Source organism: Triticum urartu, unplaced genomic scaffold (assembly GCF_003073215.2).
Source record: "Triticum urartu cultivar G1812 unplaced genomic scaffold, Tu2.1 TuUngrouped_contig_480, whole genome shotgun sequence".
NCBI classification, from domain to species: domain Eukaryota; kingdom Viridiplantae; phylum Streptophyta; class Magnoliopsida; order Poales; family Poaceae; genus Triticum; species Triticum urartu.
In genome coordinates, this window is record NW_024115419.1 from 38,327 (window position 1) to 59,766 (window position 21,440).

Genomic DNA, 21,440 nt, shown 5'->3' on the forward strand with positions numbered 1-21,440 from the left:
GAGCCGGCGCAAAAAATCGGCCTGGGGCCGAGTTGGTCCGCGTTCAATTTTTTTTTAAAAATATAGCAAAGTTCAAAGTTCGGCGAAGTTCGGCATATATCTTCCCCTTATAATTAATAGAGTTAAATGTACTGGAGGTCCTAAAAGTTTCATCAAGGTGTTACTTTAGTCCTAATTCTTTCAAAATGCATCTTTAAATCCTAATTCTTTAGTAAGTGGTTCATTTGAGGTCCTTTTTTCACGAGTGCTCGTTGACCTGCCCGCGTGGCACGTTGACCCATGCCACGTTGACAGAGGGCCCAACTGGCTGGCGAGGAAAATACACTGGTGATCCTAAAAGTTTCTGAGCAGTGTCACTTTAGTACTATTTTTTTTCAAAACGCACGTTTACATCCTAATTCTATAGTAAGTAGTTCATGCGAGGTCCTTTTTCGCACGATCATTCTATAGCTTGTGGAGGAGGCAACGCTGCCGACGCTGCTGCAATGCTCCTCTTCGTCACTCGCTTCCTTGCCGAGGAGCTTGCTGCCCCAGCCATGGCGACGGTGTGGGCATGAGAGAGAGAGAGGGGTGAGAAATGTCAAGAGGGGGAGGGTACAAGGGGCTTTCTCTAAAAAAAGAACAACCACAACGGCCTCTAAGTTGACATGGCATGGGTCAATGCGTCACGCAAGCATGTCAGAGAAAGATCGTGCAAAAAAGGACCTCGCGTGAACCACTTACTATAGAATTAGGATCTAAACATGCATTTTGAAAGAAGTAGGACTAAAGTGACACTGCCTAGAAACTTTTAGGACCTCCAGTGTAATTTTCTCGCCTGGCGGTTGGGCCCTCTGTCGACGTGGCGTGGGTCAACGCGCCACACGTGCAGGGCAATGAGCGCTCATGGAAAAAGGACCTCGCATAAACCACTTACTAAAGAATGAAGACCTAAAGGTGCATTTTGAAAGAATTAGGACCGAAATGACACCCCGATGAAACTTTTAGAACTGCCAGTGCATTCAACTCTAATTAGTAATAAACCAGCTATTGCTTCTGGTTGTACGTCGTCGCCAATTTTGCAGAAAAGTCCTTGTGGTTTTCGGTATTAAACCCGCGGTCCTTTTTAAAGTGAGAAAATGTTTCGAGCCCAGATCCGGCCCGCCCAGGCCCGAGTGCCGCGGCCGCCACCACCACCGCCCGACCCCGAGCTCCTTCTCCCGTGCGGTTCCTCCCCGGCCTCCCTGCCGCCACCCAACCTCCACCAGCCGCGCCTCCCACCACATCCCGCCGGCAGCCCAGAAACGCCGCGCCGCCTGCCGCCCCTACCTAGCAGCACGACCCCGACTACTTCCACCACCCGTGTTGTTGCGCTCCTCCCGCGTATGGCCACCAGCGTCAGATCCAGCCACCGCAGAGCCCTGCGTCGCCAACCACCGCCTACAGCGCTGGATCCGGTCGTCCCCGACCATCTACCACCTTCTTCTACCTTGAGCCGTAGGAGAGATCCCCCCTCTCTTTGTAGTTCGGCGCTGGAAGCCAGGCTCATGGACCACGCCGCCGTGACCGGATGGGCCGTTCTCCTCCTCCCTTCTTCCTCACATGCGAGCATGCGCAGCTCACATGTCGCTCACTTCTCTGTTGAGGAGGTGAGCAGGTGCTCCACCGCCTTCCTCCGGCTGTCACCTCCACGACACCCACCCACACGGTGGACCGCAGTGAATACCTCGGCCATCTCACGGTGAAAATCCCAGCCGGCGCGGACTTGCAATTTGTTCCGTGTGTGTGCAATACTCCAAGTGCAGTGCATCAGCCACGCTACTTAGGCATCACGGGAGTTGCAGTTCGGTGCCCAGTCCCATAAGGAGCAGTGGCAAAAGTTTGATTTGCGCAATTTAAGGTTCAGTTTTCAGTTCAGCTCCCTGTTTCACGGGACATGTGTAGTTCATTACTGCGTGCTAGCAGATTCAGTGTTGTTGTGTGTGTGCGGTGCAGTTCATCGGTGGGGCAGTCTGGCTGGCGGCCATGTGTTGTTCTTGCTCCTACCTTGGATCCAATTCTCCATGACATCCAGGTCTGCGACTGTGGTTTGGGCAGCACATGCAGCTGACAGCGCGGTGTTGGTTCAGCTCGTTGGCATGCGGCTCTGTACCGCGGGCGTGCAGCTCACCAGTGTCAGGCTTGCAGTTCCTTGGCGTTGGCAACCAATAGTTGTTGGCGTGCCTCTCTAGGCTCCTACCATAGACCTGGATATGTGGATAGATTTCATTTATTCAATGGTTCATTGATGCACGAGTAAACTAGCAAAGCGGCATCCTGCTTATGTAGCTTTCCGTCCATTGACTAGCCGGCTATCCATGCAACTGGTAATGACTGTGCAACAGCCAAACTTAAATAAAAATCATACATCCGGCCTCTAATCCCTTGCAATTGATTATATATTTTAACAAACACGAGATGACGAAACATCATTTAATTTTAAGAGAATCAATAAATTATAGAAACTGAAGTGGCATATATATGACAGTCTGATCTGTAGGCCTTTTATGTTTTTTTCCAAAAGCAGAGAAGGCAAAAGAGTCTCATCTCCAAAGTGTTCAGTGCAGAGAAGATGAACCATGCAAAAACTCAGGGTGGACCATGGTGGCTTCACTGCTGGCGGAACGGCAGAGGGCTTGGCTGCTACCAGGGTGATTCAAAGGGAGTATATAGGTAGAGTTTTTGCGGCCTCTTGCATGAACATGATTAATGGTAGCTTATATTCCATGACATGATTTTACAGCTGTAATGATATGTTTCATGCGAGAGGACATAAATTTGCATCATATTTTTCTGTCCAGTTAGTTCCAAATTACAATGTTGAGTGGTCCAGTGAGTAGTGCTTCTATAAGCAAGTGAATGATAGAATGATGCACGATTCTGCAGGTTAGACGAGCCGCTGACAAAGACAGGCCTCTATTCTGAATTTTTACTTGCAAAGATGGACCATCAGCTACATAATATGTTGGCTAAACTCTCACAGGTCGCTAACAATTTTTATTTATTGTCATCTTGGTAATTGGCATTGGTGGTATTGTCTTTTGGTTCAACAGAGTGTTGTTCAAGTGAAAATGCAGAGGAACATGTTGAACAAAAGATGTGGTATAAAAGGGAAAGGACAGCCTAAACAGTACAATGATGCAAGTTCAGATTTCATATGCTGTCTTCCCTGCCTCATGAATATGCTAGCATGGTTGTCTTCTAGATTATGCACATGTCTTTGTTTTCCATATACTGTCGACGCATTGTGTAGTATGTACTAATTCCAGGGAGACTGATCTCATACTGTTCACTCTTCAGAATTAGTATTTATAAGTTTTTGTGTGGTTTTAGTACCTCAGTTAAGAAATAAACATTAGCCTTCTCTAAAGAGGTTTGCTGCCTTGCTTTTTATAATTCTATTAATTTATATTAATCTCCTTGCATAGAACTTCTGTTGCATTACTCCCCCATTGCTGTTAGTGGCCCTGTCACAAGAGATTGTTGTAAATCCTCAATATGTGTTTGATGTAAAACCATGTCCAATCTACTACATGGTGTCTCAGTCTCAAGTTCATAATTTCTGTATCATTTGAATTGTATACAACAAGATACAAAAGCAGTAGGTCTCCAGCTGGCACAAAAATGCAGACTTGATTTGTTTCAGTTCCTTAATACATCTACTACAACCTACAAGAGACCCTATCTAAGAAAACAAAATCAAGGACCAATGCACTTCTGACATTATTTCTCATTAATATCAAATTAGAATAACATTGATGGAACATATTCTTTTTCTCTCCTTGCTTGAGTTAATGGAGTACAGTATTGCATTTTGCTGAGATGTTCTGCTCAATGCAGGTTTGGAGCCGACCAAGGAAGTCACAGTTTAAGAGCTCGAGGAGGAGGGGCGTGTGGAGGTTCCCGCCGCCAGTGGCTGCACTGCTGGTCTTCGTCGCCTGCTCCTGTCAGATCCAGCATGACCTATCCTATCGGTTCTCCATCGCTTCACTCTGCTTCATGTGCATATGTGCAGAGAAGATGACGACCCCGCCCCTGTTCTTCGCCAGCCACACTCTCCCTTATGCGGTAATAAATCTCAAGAAATGCCCTTTTCGTTTACATGAACATCAAACCTACTTTTTTGTTTGATGTTGGTGCATGTCCTGCCTGATATGTGTGTTTGGCTGCTGCTGTGCGATTGCTGGCTGTGTTGCTACTTGTGGCAATAGTTATTTTGTTTAAGTATGTGGGACGACAATGCTTCTGTCTTTTGGTGGAATCATTTTCCTTTTAATTTAATTACCTGAGAAAAAATTCTATATTTTCTTACTTCCCTTTCTCTGTTGTTTTCATGGCTAACTATTTGAAGTTATCTGTTCACTTAAGCAGTTCTTACCTGCGGGCAAGTTTTTGTATGTTCATCTAATAATGGAAAAGATTCAGACCTTCAATTTTGTAGGAACGATTTTATTGCTCGAGTAAGATATGTGTTTACCAAAGAACATGAGAAGGGCAAGTTTTTATACATTGGAACTTTCATTACCCCCAGTATTTTAGTCCTTTTCCTTGCATCTTGCTCCCAGGAATCCTTGAGTGTATAGGTTCTCTCCATTGAAACCGTTTAGGTAGAATTACTTATGGTGGTATAGTTGTTTTACCAGTATTATAATTCAGTTGTGCAAAATTTAATTGCGGCTGTAAGGATTCAGGTTTGTCTCATGGTAAACCTTATCAGTTAGACCTGGTAAAAGTTGAATACTGCATCCATTTATATTATATTCTGCTGAATAATATATCAAATTATTCGTCTCTTTTACGACGGTTTGCTAGCTTATTTTGCATAGCATTTCTAACAGCATCAAGTGTGTTCTTTGATGAATCCTAAACAGATATAGACGTACATCTTTGATTAGGCCGCCTAATCAGTTTACTTTATCTAATAGATTGAAAGTTTTTTGGTTTCTATTTATGGTGAAACAAATGGGTTCCTCACAATTTAGTTGATGGTAAAGAGTTAGTGAAGCCGACATTCCAAATTACTTTACTAGATTAATCGTATTGCACTTACCTTTCATAGAATATGAATATTTACTTTGTTTTTCATATCACATCTTTAAGATATTTAGTTGAATCTGCTTCTATTGGCACCCAAAAGTTTATCAAACTATTTTACTTTTCCTTTATGCAGCATTGATTTACAAAAAATACTCAACCTTATTTCTGACGTTTACAAAATTATATTAAAAAATATTGCATAGTGGCACTAGAGCAGGTTATATTTCATTTTTTGCCCGGTGCAACGCACGGGCATTTGTACTAGTTACATTAAAAAAGCGGGTTTTTATTACATAATATATATAATTAAAAAAAGAACTAGCTAAAAGCGGAGTAGTTGCCGCCGTCGTCGTCGTCGTCCGGCTTCTCCTCCTTGACGCGGCCGTCCCTGGTGGACCCCTCACCGGCGTCGCCTATGCGGGCTGGTGGCGGCGGCGCGTCGTCGTCGTCGCTGTCCTCAATGACGACGATTTCTCCTTCGTCGCGGCCTTGCGGTGCTGCGCGAATCGTTCGGGGAAGAAGACGCGCGGTGTCGCTGACGCGGCGGGCCTGCGGCTCTTTCGCGCCAAAACCGCTCGCCCCGGCGTCCCCGAGCGTCCCTCAGTGCGCCGGGTTCGGCCTGGGTCCGCCGGTGCTAAATTCGGCCCAGGTCGGCGAAAATCAGGCTCCTGAGGACGCGACTGGGCCGATTTTTCTGCGCCGGCGCGAAAAAAACGCTTGGGGAGGCCTTTCTGGGGGCGCGGCTGGAGATGCTCTTACATTGTGTTTGGACCAAACAGACCACGCGCTACATATGATCATACATGTTGTGTGACGATCGACCTTACTTCCTTGACCCTGGAATCATATCAAGTGGCCATGAATCCGGATGGAGGTTGGGCACTTTAATTCCTGCTCGCGCCTTCATTTGTTCCTAAAACATGTGAGCCCATGGGCAGGTAAACATTCGAGGCCAAAAATTCAGATAGTGAATTGGTCGAAAATACTCACAACTGGAGCTTGATTAGTGGTGGAGACAGGCGGGCCAACAGGGGCGAATCGTTCGGGGAAGAAGACGCGCGGTGTCGCTGACGCGGCGGGCCTGCGGCTCTTTCGCGCCAAAATCGCTCGCCCCGGCGTCCCCGAGCGTCCCTCAGTGTGCCGGGTTCGGCCTGGGTCCGCCGGTGCTAAATTCGGCCCAGGTCGGCGAAAATCAGGCTCCTGAGGACGCGACTGGGCCGATTTTTCTGCGTCGGCGCGAAAAAAACGCTTGGGGAGGCCTTTCTGGGGCGCGGCTGGAGATGCTCTTACATTGTGTTTGGACCAAACAGACCACGCGCTACATAAGATCATACATGTTGTGTGACGATCGACCTTACTTCCTTGACCCTGGAATCATATCAAGTGGCCATGAATCCGGATGGAGGTTGGGCACTTTAATTCCTGCTCGCGCCTTCATTTGTTCCTAAAACATGTGAGCCCATGGGCAGGTAAACATTCGAGGCCAAAAATTCAGATAGTGAATTGGTCGAAAATACTCACAACCGGAGCTTGATTAGTGGTGGAGACAGGCGGGCCAACAGGGGCCTCCCCCCCCCCCCCCCCCCCTAACATCTGGAGCTTGATCACGATAAACTCAAGAGCGATCATGTAACATCCCAAATTTTCAATTTGAAATGTTATACACTAGATCATCATGTATATCATATTTTTCTTGCATTTTGGTTGATCCTAGAAATTTCACGCAACTCAAGGACCCTCGGAGAGAGTTGGAGATTTCGTTATTTTCATATTCGAGTTTTCTCAAATTTTGAAAAGAGGATCATTTGATTTATTTATTTTATCTTCAATTATTTTCCGGTGTTAAAGTATATGAGAGAGGGAATAATATGACTTTCTCAAAATTGAGGAAAAATGAAGATTTAATAAATAGATCAAAGTTTGTTTGCCGGAGTTTATTCGCATTTTATTTGGATAGGGAAAAATGCGCGTTTTCGAAAATTGCATTTTAGGTCCGGAGAAAAGTTCATTTTGTTCGACTCATTTTTAGGAGTCGGAGAAAATTTACTTTAGATTTTTTTGGAGTTCGTTTAGTTCTCTTTTTATTTTTCTGCGCGCGAAATCAGTTAAAAAAAACCAAAACAAAAAAAAACTGGACCAAGGCCGGCCAGGCCAAGGCCCAGTCGGGCCCAAGGCCACCGCCCCCAGGGAGCCGCGCGCGCCTAGCGCTGGCGCAGGAGGCCGCCGCCTCGCCTCTTGCTCTAAACCGAATCCTAGTAGGATTCTTAGCCCCTCCCCTTTCCTTATTTCGTTTCTTTTCCTAGTTGATCTCTCCTATTTCTTGTCCCTTACCCTAAGTTTTGTCTCCCCTTACCCATATAAATACCCAAGTACCTCCCCTTTAAATCATCAAATCCAAAGCCTAGAGCTACACCACACCCCGCACCGCGCCGCCCTAAGCCGCCGCCCGCGCCCTGCGTCACCGCCGCCGCCGCACCTTGCCCACGCCGCCGCCCTACGCCGCCGCCGCCGGAGCCCCTCACCGGAGACCTCGCCGAGGTTGCCCCGCGTCTCTTTTTCTCGGATCGTTTTCTTCTAATCGTTTCGATTCTTTTCTTCTCTAAACCGTTCCGGTTTTCTAGATCGGTTTTTCGTTCGGTTTTCTTCTCCGAAACCCTAGATCGGATTCGTTTTCTTCTCCGATTTAGTTGCTTTTGGACTGTTCGCCGGACCGTTCGTCCTAACGAACGTGATCACCGGATTCTTCTAGGTTAACGACGTCCATTCGTTTAACCGTTCTTCTTTTTCTTTTCGTCGGATTTATTCCGCGATCGCGATCTCAGATCCGATCTTCTTTCTAGTCTTTCTTTTCGCTCGTTTATCGGAATCAGGTGATTCAAGCGCCTGGAGTTTCGTCTCGAAACCGCCGTTCCGTCTAATCAACTTGAACAAGCTTTTGCTACAGTAAAATTTTGACCTAGATTCAACTTGCTAGAACCGAGTTGTTTTCTTCTGCCGCTTGTTTTTCCGTCGTTTGTTCGGTTCGTTCTTTCTTTGCAACCGGAGTTCTTAAGTTGAACTATCTGGTTCGATCTCTTGTTCGAGTTTTACCTGTGCATTAGATGAGTACTTATTGTATGCTTGTTGTTTGTCTGCGATAGATTACCCGGATTGCGCCGCTTGTTACTTCGAAACCCTAGGACTCGCGGATCATCAGCAAGGCAAGTAACACTTTGATCATACCTTTTCTACAACCCATGTTTTATTGCATTAGATCAATCCTCACACATTGCATGATTAGGATCTAATTAAATTGTGGGATGGGAAGTAGATGAGGTAGTACCTATTACCTGTATTATTATGAAACCTTTGGGAGTTACTTCTACGTTTGCTTATTATGCCATGCTATGCTAGTAGACGTGGATTGGGTGAGTGATATCCATGACAGATGTGAGATTGATAATTTTAATGGTTTATCTAAGGTGGCAACCTAACACACATCTGGGTGGATTGAGGCACCTGATGTCTATCAGGACTTGCCTGTTTTTTTTTGGACCGCCACCCAGGCTCAAAGGGATCATAAGATCTTTCATGCTAGAAACTTCCGTGTGCAGCCACATGCTACTATGGGCTCTGGCATAGTTGACTAAGTTGTGCGAACTCTTACGGGGTGGACTAGCAGATGTAGGGGAAGTAGGTGTACCGGTCTACCCCACATGTAAGGTGCTAGCGCTTCTGAAAGGCTATGTCTCGGTCATCCGTTTCTCAAACACCATGTAGTGCGAGAAAACAAATGGAGGCGATCGAGTCATGTGGGGAAAAGTGCGCAAACCTCTGCAGAGTGTACAAACTAATCATGATTAGCCGTGTCCCCGGTTATGGACAACTTGAGTATCTAGTACTTGAATATCATGTGAATCTCAACATGTTACTTCTAATTAATGTTGTTGGGTTTTAATTGTACTTTTAATTGGGATTGAGAATACTGTCAACCATTCTCAATGTTTCACAACCACCATGATAGTTAAATAAACTTATTCCTTTGCAGTAGGGAAAAACTGGCTTTACGCAAAACTGTAACCATAGAGCTTTCCACCAGCCATATATGCATATAGTATAGCTGTTTCATTCCATTACTCTCTATGTGTTACTTTGCCAGCATATTCCATGTGCTGACCCGTTTTCGGGCTGCAACTTCTCATGTTGCAGACTTTTCAGACGACGATTGAGGTGTTTTAGGTCGTGGTTCTATACTCAATGATGCCGTTGGAGTTGATGGACCCATTTATCTTTCGAGTCTTCCGCTGTTATCAATATTAGATGGCCTTCAGCCATATTTATTGTAATAAGTTCTTTTTGAGCCATCGATGTAATAAGTGTGTGATTGCAACTCTGCTATAAAACCTCGATGTACTGTGTGGTGTCAGCATTACTGATCCAGGGATGCCACCGTAGCACAGTAGACGTGATCCATTCGGGTCAGGTCGCTACAGATCATGCAACTGTCATGCTGACCTAGCTGGATGAGTCGAAACCACTAATTTATAGCAACAACTTACTGACGGTGTGATGAGCACATACAGATCCATCCATGCAATAGGATCAAAGCAATCACAAATGGCCATTCTCAGGTAGCCTATTATGTCTTCTCTGCAGCCCCTCAGAGCAAGATGGGCAACATTAGTTCTCATTATCACAACCAAATCGAAAGCAGGATAGCAATACCAGAAGGCGAGTTTAGTCATGACCAGTGAGGATTACATGGACAGAATATTCATTAGGGATAAATTACCCGAGGATAAAATGGCCTACAGACTGATAGCAAATGAAGCTGAAAGACAATCTTGTCCTGCACATAAAGCACAAAACAATCTTGTCCCCAACACTCAAGAAGGTTGTCAAGCTTCTTATCTTGCACGGTATAGTAGGAAATGATTGGTAAATAAAATAAAAACGGCACAACAAAAATATATATTTGATGAGGTTTTTAGTAATAGAGAATAGGGGTATAGGTTTACTAGTGGCATCTCTCATCAAAATAGCAGTGCAGTGTGGTTAACGAATAACAGTTGGCAGTGATTGAATTATAATATTTATATTTATGACTATGATCATTAATGGTATAATCTCATATAGGCGTTATGTACACCGTTATCCAACTGCATCTACAACTAATAATCCACCCAAACCGCTATCCAGCATGCATCTCAATTCTCGAAGTATTAAGTTCATGATAGATAGAGCATTGCAATAAGCAAGATGACATAATATATATAGTCAGTAAAATGTCAAGAAATATGACAAGAAACCAACATTTTATCCTTATTAGTATCATCAAAGTACGTTTCTTGTCCCTTTCTGTCACTAGGATATAGATCACCGTAAAAATTAGAACCCACTATAATGCACCACTCTCTCTGAAGAAATACCCATCAACTTGGCTATAGAAGACAAATAGAACAAAGAGCATACAAAGCTATTCAATTATACAACAGGTGGAAGAAATACATGTATTCATTAATTCACCAGATAAATAAGATTCCAAATCAGGGAGGGATGGTTACCAAGTCAAGCAACAACAAAATCAAACACTTGCATCTATGGGGGAAAACACCACCACCAACACAATCTAACTAAGCTGATGAGCCAACAGCTACACCCTTGACGACCATGCCCCATCTCTACTTTGGTAAGGAAAATCATCTTCTTGAGTCTGAATTCTTCGACACAACACTCCTACAGAGGAGTAGACAACAATTGTGCACAGGACTCAAACTAAAAGAATTCAAAAACCATTTCTGTCCTGCCCGTGTATCTTTATTACGAGCACCGGCTCCCGTATGACCTTGTCCTTCTATGGAAACTTGTTCGCCTTTATATAAGCCGCCGTGGGCAATGTAGTATGGTAGCTATTTTCGAGGGGTGTGATACCGTCAAGTGATCCTGCAAACGCAGGGCACAAAATCTCATGTAACTGTAGATCGTTGAAATAGGCTAATATTCGCATCCCTTACAAGTTTTTACTCGAGTACAGCAGGGTGCGGAAGTCAGAAGCCCCTAGATAAACGAGGTGGTGATACAATCCAGTTGCGCATTTAAATGTTCCCTCTATGGGTGAATATCATTACTCATCAACAACTACCGACTCTGAGAGGTGATACGTCTCCAACGTATCTATAATTTTTGATTGCTCCATTCTATTATATTATCTGTTTTGGATGTTAGTGGACTTTATTTTACACTTTTATATCATTTTTGAGACTAACCTACTAACCGGAGGCCCAACCCAAATTGCTGTTTTTTTTTGCCTATTTTAGAGTTTCGCCGAAAAGGAATATCAAACAGAGTCCAAATGAAATGAAACCTTCGGGAACGCGATTTTTTCAACAAACATGATCCAGGAGACTTGGAGTGGGCGTCAAGAAACAATCGAGGAGGCCACGAGGCAGGGGAGCGCGCCTACCCCCCCAGGCGCGCCCTCCACCCTCATGGGCCCCTCGTTGCTCCACCGACCTACTTCTTCCTCTAATATATATCCACGTACCCCTCAAACATTCAGGAGCACGACGAAAACTTAATTCCACCGCCGCAACCTTCTGTACCCGAGAGATCCCATCTTGGGGCCTTTTCCGGAGCTCCGCCGAAGGGACATTGATCACGGAGGGCCTCTACATCAACTCCATGGCCTCTCCGGTGATGTGCGAGTAGTTTACTTCAGACCTTCGGGTCCATAGTTATTAGCTAGATGGCTTCTTCTCTCTCTTTGGATCTCAATACAAAGTTCTCCTCGATCTTCTTGGAGATCTATTCGATGTAATCGTCTTTTTCGGTGTGTCTGTCGAGATCCGATGAATTGTGGGTTTATGATCAAGTTTATCTATGAACAATATTTGAATCTCCTCTGAATTCTTTTATGTATGATTGGTTGTCTTTGCAAGTCTCTTAGAATTATCAGTTTGGTTTGGCCTACTAGATTGATCTTTCTTGCAATGGGAGAAGTGCTTAGCTTTGGGTTCAATCTTGCGCTGTCCTTTCCCAGTGACAGCAAGGGCAGCAAGGCACGTATTGTATTGTTGCCATCGAGGATAAAAAGATGGGGTTTATATCATATTGCATGAGTTTATCCCTCTACATCATGTCATCTTACTTAAAGCATTACTCTGTTCTTATAAACTTAATACTCTAGATGCATGCTGGATAGCGGTCGATGTGTGGAGTAATAGTAGTAGATGCAGAATCGTTTCGGTCTACTTGTCACAGACCTGATGCCTATATACATGATCATACCTAGATATTCTCATAACTATGCTTAATTCTATCAATTGCTCGACAGTAATTCGTTTACCCACCGTAATACTTATGCTTTTGAGAGAAGTCACTAGTGAAACCTATGGTCCCCGGGTCTATCTTCCATCATATTAATCTTCCAACACTTAGCTATTTCTATTGCCTTTTATTTTACTTTGCATCTTTATTTCTATTTATCATAAAAATACCAAAAATATTATCTTATCATATCTATCAGATCTCACTCTCGTAAGTGACCGTGAAGGGATTGACAACCCCTTTATCGCGTTGGTTGCGAGGTTCTTATTTGTTTGTGTAGCTGCGTGTGACTCGAGCGTGATCTCCTACTGGATTGATACCTTGGTTCTCAAAAGCTGAGGGAAATACTTACTCTACTTTACTGCATCACCCTTTCCTCTTCAAGGGAAAACCAACACAATGCTCAAGAGGTAGCAAGAAGGATTTCTGGCGCCGTTGCCGGGGAGATTCGCGCCAAGTCAAGTCAAGATTTGACTCCCGACAACGAGCCATTTCTGGCACCGTTGCTGGGTAGTCTACGCACAAGTCAAGACATACCATGTACGCATCACAAACTCTTATCCGTCGCATTACATTATTTGCCATTTGCCTCTCGTTTTCCTCTCCCCCACTTCACCCTTGCCGTTTTATTCGACCTCTCTTTTTTGTTCGTCGCTTTCTTGCTTGCCTTGTCGTTATGGCTAGCCCTCTATCTTCTCCGTTGTCTCCCGAGAATGAAGTTATTAATTTTAAGCAAAGGGAGGGAGAAAATCTAAAAGACGCTTGGTATAGAAATTGCAATGCTCAAAATAGATCTACCAGGAAGCAATCTACTTCCGATCTTCTCCGCAATTTTTATGTAGGCGCTACTCCTTGGTACAGATATATTCTTGATACCATTACCGGAGGGAATTTCTTGGGTAGCCATACTTTTGATTCTTATAATGCTATGATAGATTTGTTTAGCTCACCACCTCTTTTGGTTAATGGAACTATGTTAACTTTGGAACATGTGATGCAAAGGCTTGAAATTATTGAGAATAAAGTTGCTACTGTAGAGTTGATTGAGAATTTGGATAAAAAGACCCACAACCAAATTGCCCAATATGGATCTAAGGTGGGAGTTACTCTGAAAAGTTTTAAGGAAAAAGAACCCATAGTTAATGAAAGAATAGATCAAGATTCTACTAGAATTGATAAACTTGAGGGAATTATCACCAACTTGGGGTCCGCTTTTTCTTCCGTTAAAAATACTCCAAATCCTCCTACCAAAATTGCCAAGCTTGTTTATGTTCCTAAAAATAAGGGTGAATCCTCTAGTAAGGAAACTGCGGATTTAAAATCAATAAGTGTTCATCCCAATCTTTTCGCTATCATTAAGGAACCGTTTGCTACAAATGATTTTCTTGATCATGTTCCTAGGAGTTTGATAATTAATAAAAATAAAGAAACTCCTAGGGGTTATAGGTGTCTTATTGAAGAATTGCCCACCAAAGATGTCAATACCTAGATCAATCCTTGCTTTTATGCCTAGCTAGGGGCGTTAAACGATAGCGCTTGTTAGGAGGCAACCCAATTTTATTTTTATTCCTTGCTTTTTGATCCTGTTTAGTAATAAATAATTTATCTAGCCTCTGTTTTGGTTGTGTTTTTTGTGTTTAATTAGTGTTTGTTCCAAGTAGAACCATTGGGAAGACTTGGGGGAAGTCTTTTTGATCTTGCTGTAAAAAACAGAAACTTTAGCGTTCACGAGAATTGCTGCCATTTTTATTTGGGAAGTGCTATTTAGTTAATTCTTTTTGAAGATGATTAATAGATAAATTACTCACGTCAAGAAATTTATTTTAGAATTTTTGGGGTTCCAGAAGTTTGCGTTAGCTACAGATTACTACAGACTATTCTGTTTTTGATAGATTCTGTTTTTCGTGTGTTGTTTGCTTATTTTGATGAATCTATGGCTAGTAAAAGAGTTTATAAACCATAGAGAAGTTGGAATAAAGTAGGTTTAACACCAATATAAAGCAAGAATGAGTTCATTACAGTACCTTGAAGTGGTGTTTTTTTTTCTTTCGCTAACAGAGCTCACAAGATTTTCTATTTTGAGTTTTGTGTTGTGAAGTTTCAAGTTTTGGGTAAAGATTTGATGGATTATGGACCAAGGAGTGGAAAGAGCCTAAGCTTGGGGATGCCCATGGCACCCCAAAGTAAAATTCAAGGACACCAAAAGCCTAAACTTGGGAATGCCCCGGAAGGCATCCCCTCTTTCGTCTTCGTCTATCGGTAACTTTACTTGGAGCTATATTTTTATTCACCACATGATATGTGTTTTGCTTGGAGCATCTTGTATGATTTGAGTCTTTGCTTTTTAGTTTACCACAATCATCCTTGCTGTACACACCTTTTTAGAGAGACACCCATGATTCAGAATTTATTAGAATACTCTATATGTGCCTCACTTATATCTTTTGAGCTATATAGTTTTTGCTCAAGTGCTTCACTTATATCTTTTAGAGCACGGTGGTGGATTTATTTTATAGAAATAATTGATCTCTCATGCTTCACTTATATTATTTTGATAATCCTTTAGAACAACATGGAAATTTGCTTTTAGGAATAATGTAAAAACTTTCATAGAAAGTGCATTGAATACTATGAGAAGTTTGATACTTGATAATTGTTTTGAGATATGGAGATGGTGATATTAGAGTCATGCTAGTTGAATAGTTGTGAATTTGAGAAATACTTGTGTTGAAGTTTGTGATTCCCGTAGCATGCACCTATGGTGAACCATTATGTGACGAAGTCGGAGCATGATTTATTTATTGATTGTCATCATTATGAGTGGCGGTCGGGGACGAGCGATGCTCTTTTCCTACCAATTGTCGTGGGTTTGTCACGGCAGATGTCCTCATGAAAGGACTTAGTCGTGGAGCCATCACAATGGGTTAGCTTTAAGGGGTTAAACCAGACAAGGGGACACGGGAGTTTATACTAGTTCGGCCCCTTCGATGAAGGTAAAAGCCTACGTCTAGTTGTGATTGGTATTGCTAGGGTTTCGAAGGCCAGGGAGCGAATCCACTTTGTCTGGCTCTCGAGTTGTTGTTGTCTGTCTCTAAACCGTGGCCGGGTCGTCCCTTTATATACATAGGTTGACGCCCGCCGGGCTACAGAGTCCCGAAGCCGGATCATAAACGTATCCGGTTCGGCCTCTCTCTTTCTATCTTACTATACAAGTTACATGACTAGGCCGGTTTACATTTACAGGCTGTAACCCGCCTTTGGGCCCTTCGTAAAGCGCTATCATCTTTACATCTTCATGGGCTTCTAATCTTCAAAGAGTCAACCCGGCTACATAAGGCCGGTTTACCTCCAGTAGTAATATCCCCAACATTAGGCCCAAGATTGGTTTGAACTTGTTCATGTCAATCTTCCACACTTAGAAAAAATCTTCTCTCTTATCTTCATTTTTGATCTTGTAAACCGCCATGATGTCATACTTCAAAATTACGATAAACCGCCCTGATGTCATCCATCCGTTGATGTCGGAGATTTCCTTCATTTAATATATATCCAGTCATCGAGGCGACACCTTTATTAACTCATCCATTTTTTGGGCTCCTCGATTCCCGTACTTGCCATTTTGTCACTTCGCCTTATAAATAGGACCGAGGGGTCATTTTCACCGTTTCCCCCCGTGCCTTTTCGCGTCGTCTTCCTCGCGCCGCTCAGCCTCTGGAGCTCCGCCGCCACCATCGACCGTCACCTCTGCTCCAACCTTGGCCGCTGCATCACCCTGAACGCACCAGAATACTGCGGCGCCCTTCCGCTTCCTCACCAGCTCCGGTAAGTTCTCTGCTTTTTTTTCACCATAGATCTGTTCCAGGGTTTCGACATTCCTCGCAGTTCTTCCGAAGTTCATCAGTGCTGTTCTTCCCTGTTCTTCCTTTAATATATAGATGAACACTTCATGCTTGACGCATCTCTTGCCGTAGCTTACCTACCATGGTCATCACAAATCCTTATGCGCAAAGATCTGATCTAGTCTGTCAAAAATTGCTTCAGTTCTGCATCCCTTCAAGATCCAATTATTTTTGCTTTTCTGTCTTAGCTTTAGATCCGAAAGTTTTATACATCACTGTGAGATCTGTTTCTATGTTCCCGTGAAATCTGTTTCTCCTCGCACCAATATAAGCGGTTTAACTTTGTATAAGTAGTCTATGCCATTAGCCCTCTGATAAACCGGAAGAGCATTTTACCTTCATAATTATGCTCCGGTTTAACAGTGTCTGATCAATCCTATGCTAGCATTACTAGTCTCCGGGTTGTACTATTTATCATATCAGTATGTTTCTTACTCCCTTGTCTCTTGTGTATAATCATGCATAATATATAAACCGGCCTTTCATTTTCAGTTTGTTCACTTTGCAATGGCCAAACAATTCACTGCCTGCAACTAGGCTCGTTCCCGGGTTACTGAGGCTCAATTGAATGAGATGGTTAGCATCGGCTCTTTGCCTAAGGAAACTGAGATCAAATGGCGAGTTCCAGGAACAGAGAATCCTCCAACACCAAGGCAAGGCGAGGTAGTAGTCTTTGTTGACCATATAGGCCGTGGTTTCAAACCGCCAGGGTCAAAATTTTATCGAGATGTGCTTGCCAGCTTCCAACTGCATCCACAAGATATTGGTCCCAACTCAGTCTCCAACTTATGCAACTTCCAAGTCTTCTGTGAAGTCTATTTACAAGAAGAACCAACTGCAGAACTGTTCCGGGATTTCTTTCACTTAAACCGGCGCACAGAGTTTGTAAATGGCCCGAACACAGAGCTTGGTGGTGTCTCGATTCAAAAGCGGAAAGAAGTGGAATTTCCTCATGCAAAACATCATAGCCACCCAAAGGAATGGAACCAAACATGGTTTTATTGCAGAGACACTTCGCCTGAGGATGAAAATCCCCTCCCCGACTTTCGTGATCATAGACTATCCAACACTCACCCAATGCCACAACGCCTGAGCTCTTCAGAAAGGGCAAAATACGCTCCTCAAATCGCCAAGCTCCGGTCCTTTATGGCAAACGGTTTAACAGGCGTGGATTTTGTGCGCTGTTGGATATCCTGGAGTATCTTGCCGCTAAGCCGGCGTCCCGGTTTAATGTGCGAATATACCGGTGAAGTTGACGATCCTCAACGCCACTGCAATATCCAATTATCTGAGGAAGAAGTTACTGAAGGTGTAAATAAAATTCTGAATGAATCGGAACTGGTCTGTAGTCAAACCGGTCTGAGTCCCTTCTATGCCAAGAACAAACCGCCTGCTGTAAGTATTACACTTCCTCTTCATCTCTAATATCTTTAACTTATACAATCTGTAACCCTTCTTCTTTATATATATAGGGTGATGACCCCTTCTGGAAACGGAAATCCATAGAGAAAGCGACAAAGCCAACTGGAGACAAAGTGGTCAAGCCAACCCGCCCGAAGACCAAAGCCGTAAAATGGACGTCAAAGCGGAAAACGGCTGACCGGATTAATATGGAGCTTGATGATAATACTGATGACCCAGAAGTTGAGGTAGAACTTGACTCACTTGTCTCTCTTTTTATGCATCTTGTTAACAATGATCTTCCTCAGGAGGAGGCAGAAGCTAGTCAGGCTGATGACGTAGAGGTAATTACCCTTTGCTCCGGTTCAGACTCTATGCCAACACAAAAAACTCGCCAAGCAATCCGGAAAGTAAGCTTTTCTCATCCTCTTGCTCACTTGGATCCAACATTTATTTTGAAGACTCAACAGCATGAAGCTCGCCGGACAACCCGGCACAGTGGCCAACAGGTCACCTCTGCCGGTTTACCTGATACTCCGGTTCGGAAGCGCCGGTCTGAGGTCTCTCCTACTTCTAACCATTCTTACCCCAAGGCAGGTTATTTCAGACAGCCTCTTAATCCGCCTGATTCAAATTATCAGGTGACACCTCCTTCCTCTTCTGGTGAATCGACAGCAAGTCAACTCCCCCCTTTGAAAACTGTGGCCGGGTGAGTTATGAAAAACCTTTCCTTTTAATGCGCCCTACATCTTTTGAACAGGATGTTAATCCTTTTTTATTCTGTTTCCAGGGCCAAAGCCAGACCCAGCAAGAAAGCTCGGGTCACCAATCTGCCAGAAGACCCTGTCGCCGAAGAAGAAGAACCAAGAGGTGAACCGGAGCAGATTGGTGAACCGGAAGGCCTCCATCCTGAAACAACTTTTGATGATCCGCCCCTTAACGGCCAACATACCGACGAACCAATAGATGCTGAGCCTGCCGCCCCTGATACTGAACCGGCAGAACCAAACTGGGCTAGTCCAATGAAAGACACTGAAATTCCATCATCATCCACCAAAAATCCTGAAGGCCAAGGTGATGACGTTATTATTACTGGAATAGGCCACAGCTCTCCTGGTCATCCCGTCATTTTGGCTCAGCATAGTGCCAAAGAAGAGCAAATTGCCAGGGATAAAGGTAAATGGAGCAGCGACTTATCAAACTATGCTCATCTTAATGCTGATGAGCTTCATTCCGACTTCTTGAACCGTCTGCACTCAAACCGGGATTATGAAGCCGGTTTGGTGAATTTGATGAAAGAACGATATGAGGTAAATTCTTCTCCCTTGTACATTGATTTATAGCTGAAATACTATTCCAAGTAGCCCCCAAGAGCCGTTTTATGATTGTTAATCATAAACCGGGTCTTTGTAACACTTCAAGCATCCCATCATTGATCCTTGCAAAGGCGTGTCCTCAATTATAGATAAGACTCATGTTTTGAAAAAATTAGATAACTTTCTACAGCATAGCCCCCAAAGGCCGGTTTAACTTGGCAAGTTAATCCGGTTTTTAATCCACACCGCCGGTTTAGAACAAACGTACATTAGCCCCCAAGTGTCAAGGAGAATGCTTGCATTGTTCTGGAGACTTGTATAGAGTTTAGTATTTGAGAGCAAATAGGCATTAGCCCCCAAGTATGAAGTAGATAACTTGTTATATGCTTTATACTTAGTGTATAAATATGTTGTTTTGTTGAATATACCTTCAATGTTGCAGGCTGAACTGAGAAGCAAAGATGCCCAAAACTCTGATTTGCAAGAAAATGTGAAGTCTCAACAAGCCGAAGCTGCAAAAGCCAAAGAGGAGCTGACCCAGGCCCTGGCCAAAATGGAAAAGCTGAAAGAATCCTTCAACCAAGATCGTGCTGAATGGGAAACCGAGAAAGCCGGTTTAACCAAAAGAGCTGTAGACGCCGAGGAAGCCCTGAAACCGGTAGTTGAAGAACTAGCTGGTTTGAAGCGCCAAATCAATGCTATGACCTCTGCTATCTTTGGTAAGTGTCTGCTTATGTATGTTGCGCCAGTCAATGAATCTTAAAACTGACCAAAATGTTGATAAAAATCTTTGGCAGGAACTCGGATCACTCATCTTGGTGCAGATATGCGGATGAAGCTCAAAGCGGCATATACATTGGTTGAGCAGCTTTACTCTGGGTCTCAGCGAGCCATTAGTACAGCGGCTTATAACAAACCGGCGCCAACTTTGATTAAGGAGACCCTTGAGAAGCTGGGCATGTTACCAGCGCGTATTGTCGAGTTGAAGAGAGCCGCTGCGAGAGCAGGAGCATTAACCGCCCTTATTCGAGCCAAGGCCTGGATTCCGGACCTTGAAGCGAGGATATCATTAAAGGATATCCAGGCGTTAAAGAAGACGATTCAAACTTTGACAATGATGATCTTCGGCGGCTGACCAAACAGATGCGGCCAGCGGCCAACAAATTGGCCGAGGACACCGATTTGTCCCATTTTCAACTGTTTTATGATGCAGAAGGGAAAAGACAGCCGGCCTATATCCATGAAGTCGAAGAACTTGTGCCTCCGATTCGTAAGCACACTTACGCCCCTGATATTAACCCTTCTGATCTTATCCACGAGGAAGCAGTGTTCCAAGCTTTAACCAGAATCGATTGGTCAACGGCTAATTTCCAGCGGTTGGGGAGGGATGAAGAAGTGCCTACACCAACTGATCCGCAACTGTCAAACCGTCGTGATGAAGAGTCCTGATCCGGTCGCCGGTTTATATGGCTACTGTAAAAAACAATGGCACTGTTTGAGCCGCTTTGAAGCTTCATGTAATAGGATAGCTGTAACTTTGTTTATCTGCCATGCCATCGAGCATGTTTCATAACGCTTTGTGACAATCTGTGCCGCCCTCCAGGATATATTTTATGCATAGCCTATGATGACTTGCCTTCCTGGGTCCAAAAAACTTAAAAGTGTCTAGCGGTTTACCGCTAGACATGTCATAATATCCAAGAAGTATATAGTACTTTAGCTGAATAATCAAGTGTTTGTACAAAAAATAATGTACAGAACATACCTCATTGATTGACCAAACGTGTATACAGCAAAGGTGTTTAACACCAACCCGATACGTTTGATAATATTATCTTCATAATGCTGGTCTATATATCAAACCGGACCGGTATAACTACCGGATTTTCTTTATAACACTGGTGATTTAGTCAAACCAGACCGGGTTGATGACCACCGGTTTATAATTGATCATGTGCCAACAACTGGTAGTTGGAAAGCAAGCCGGGTCAAGGACGTCGGTTTATCAAAAAATACTTATGATTTTCAACAAACAAAATTCAAATAGGAAAATATGCGAGGCTTTTTACGAGCTGCCAGGCTCCAAATCGAGGCTTTTCATGGGCTGCCAGGCCTCTGAGTTAAACCATTTATCAAAGCCTTTTAAGATGGGCCTCCAATTAACCAATCATCGTTTTAACTATGACAAGTTCAGGGTCTGTAAAAGATTGACTTGTCAAACGTTCGATGGGTCATACCAGGATTACCTGGATAGGAGTGGCTTACTTGATGAAGGCAGGCTAACCCGGGGTTTTAGGTGAATACACCAGGCTTCCAAGCCGTGGCTTGATAGCCAATTACGAGGGTCCTTTCAAACTCTTTGTTGCTTTGCAAAAAAGAGCCCCAAGTAACTTTGTGAGTGATGCTCAGTGTGTGCCTATGTTTGAGTTTGTACTATGTACAACACTCTCTTTGGCTCCACAAA

At 43.7% G+C, this 21,440-nt stretch overlaps 1 protein-coding gene across 1 annotated transcript; it reads left to right on the plus strand.

Moving 5' to 3' along the window:
- Positions 1–1,118: 1,118 nt before the first annotated feature.
- On the plus strand, positions 1,119–4,385 carry LOC125528334. Its single transcript, XM_048692813.1, has 4 exons — positions 1,119–1,628; positions 2,546–2,691; positions 2,905–3,001; positions 3,859–4,385. The coding sequence occupies exons 1-4, from the start codon at positions 1,119–1,121 to the stop codon at positions 4,147–4,149; spliced, it is 1,044 nt and encodes a 347-aa protein (XP_048548770.1). The 3' UTR covers positions 4,150–4,385.
- The last annotated feature ends 17,055 nt before the right edge of the window (positions 4,386–21,440 follow it).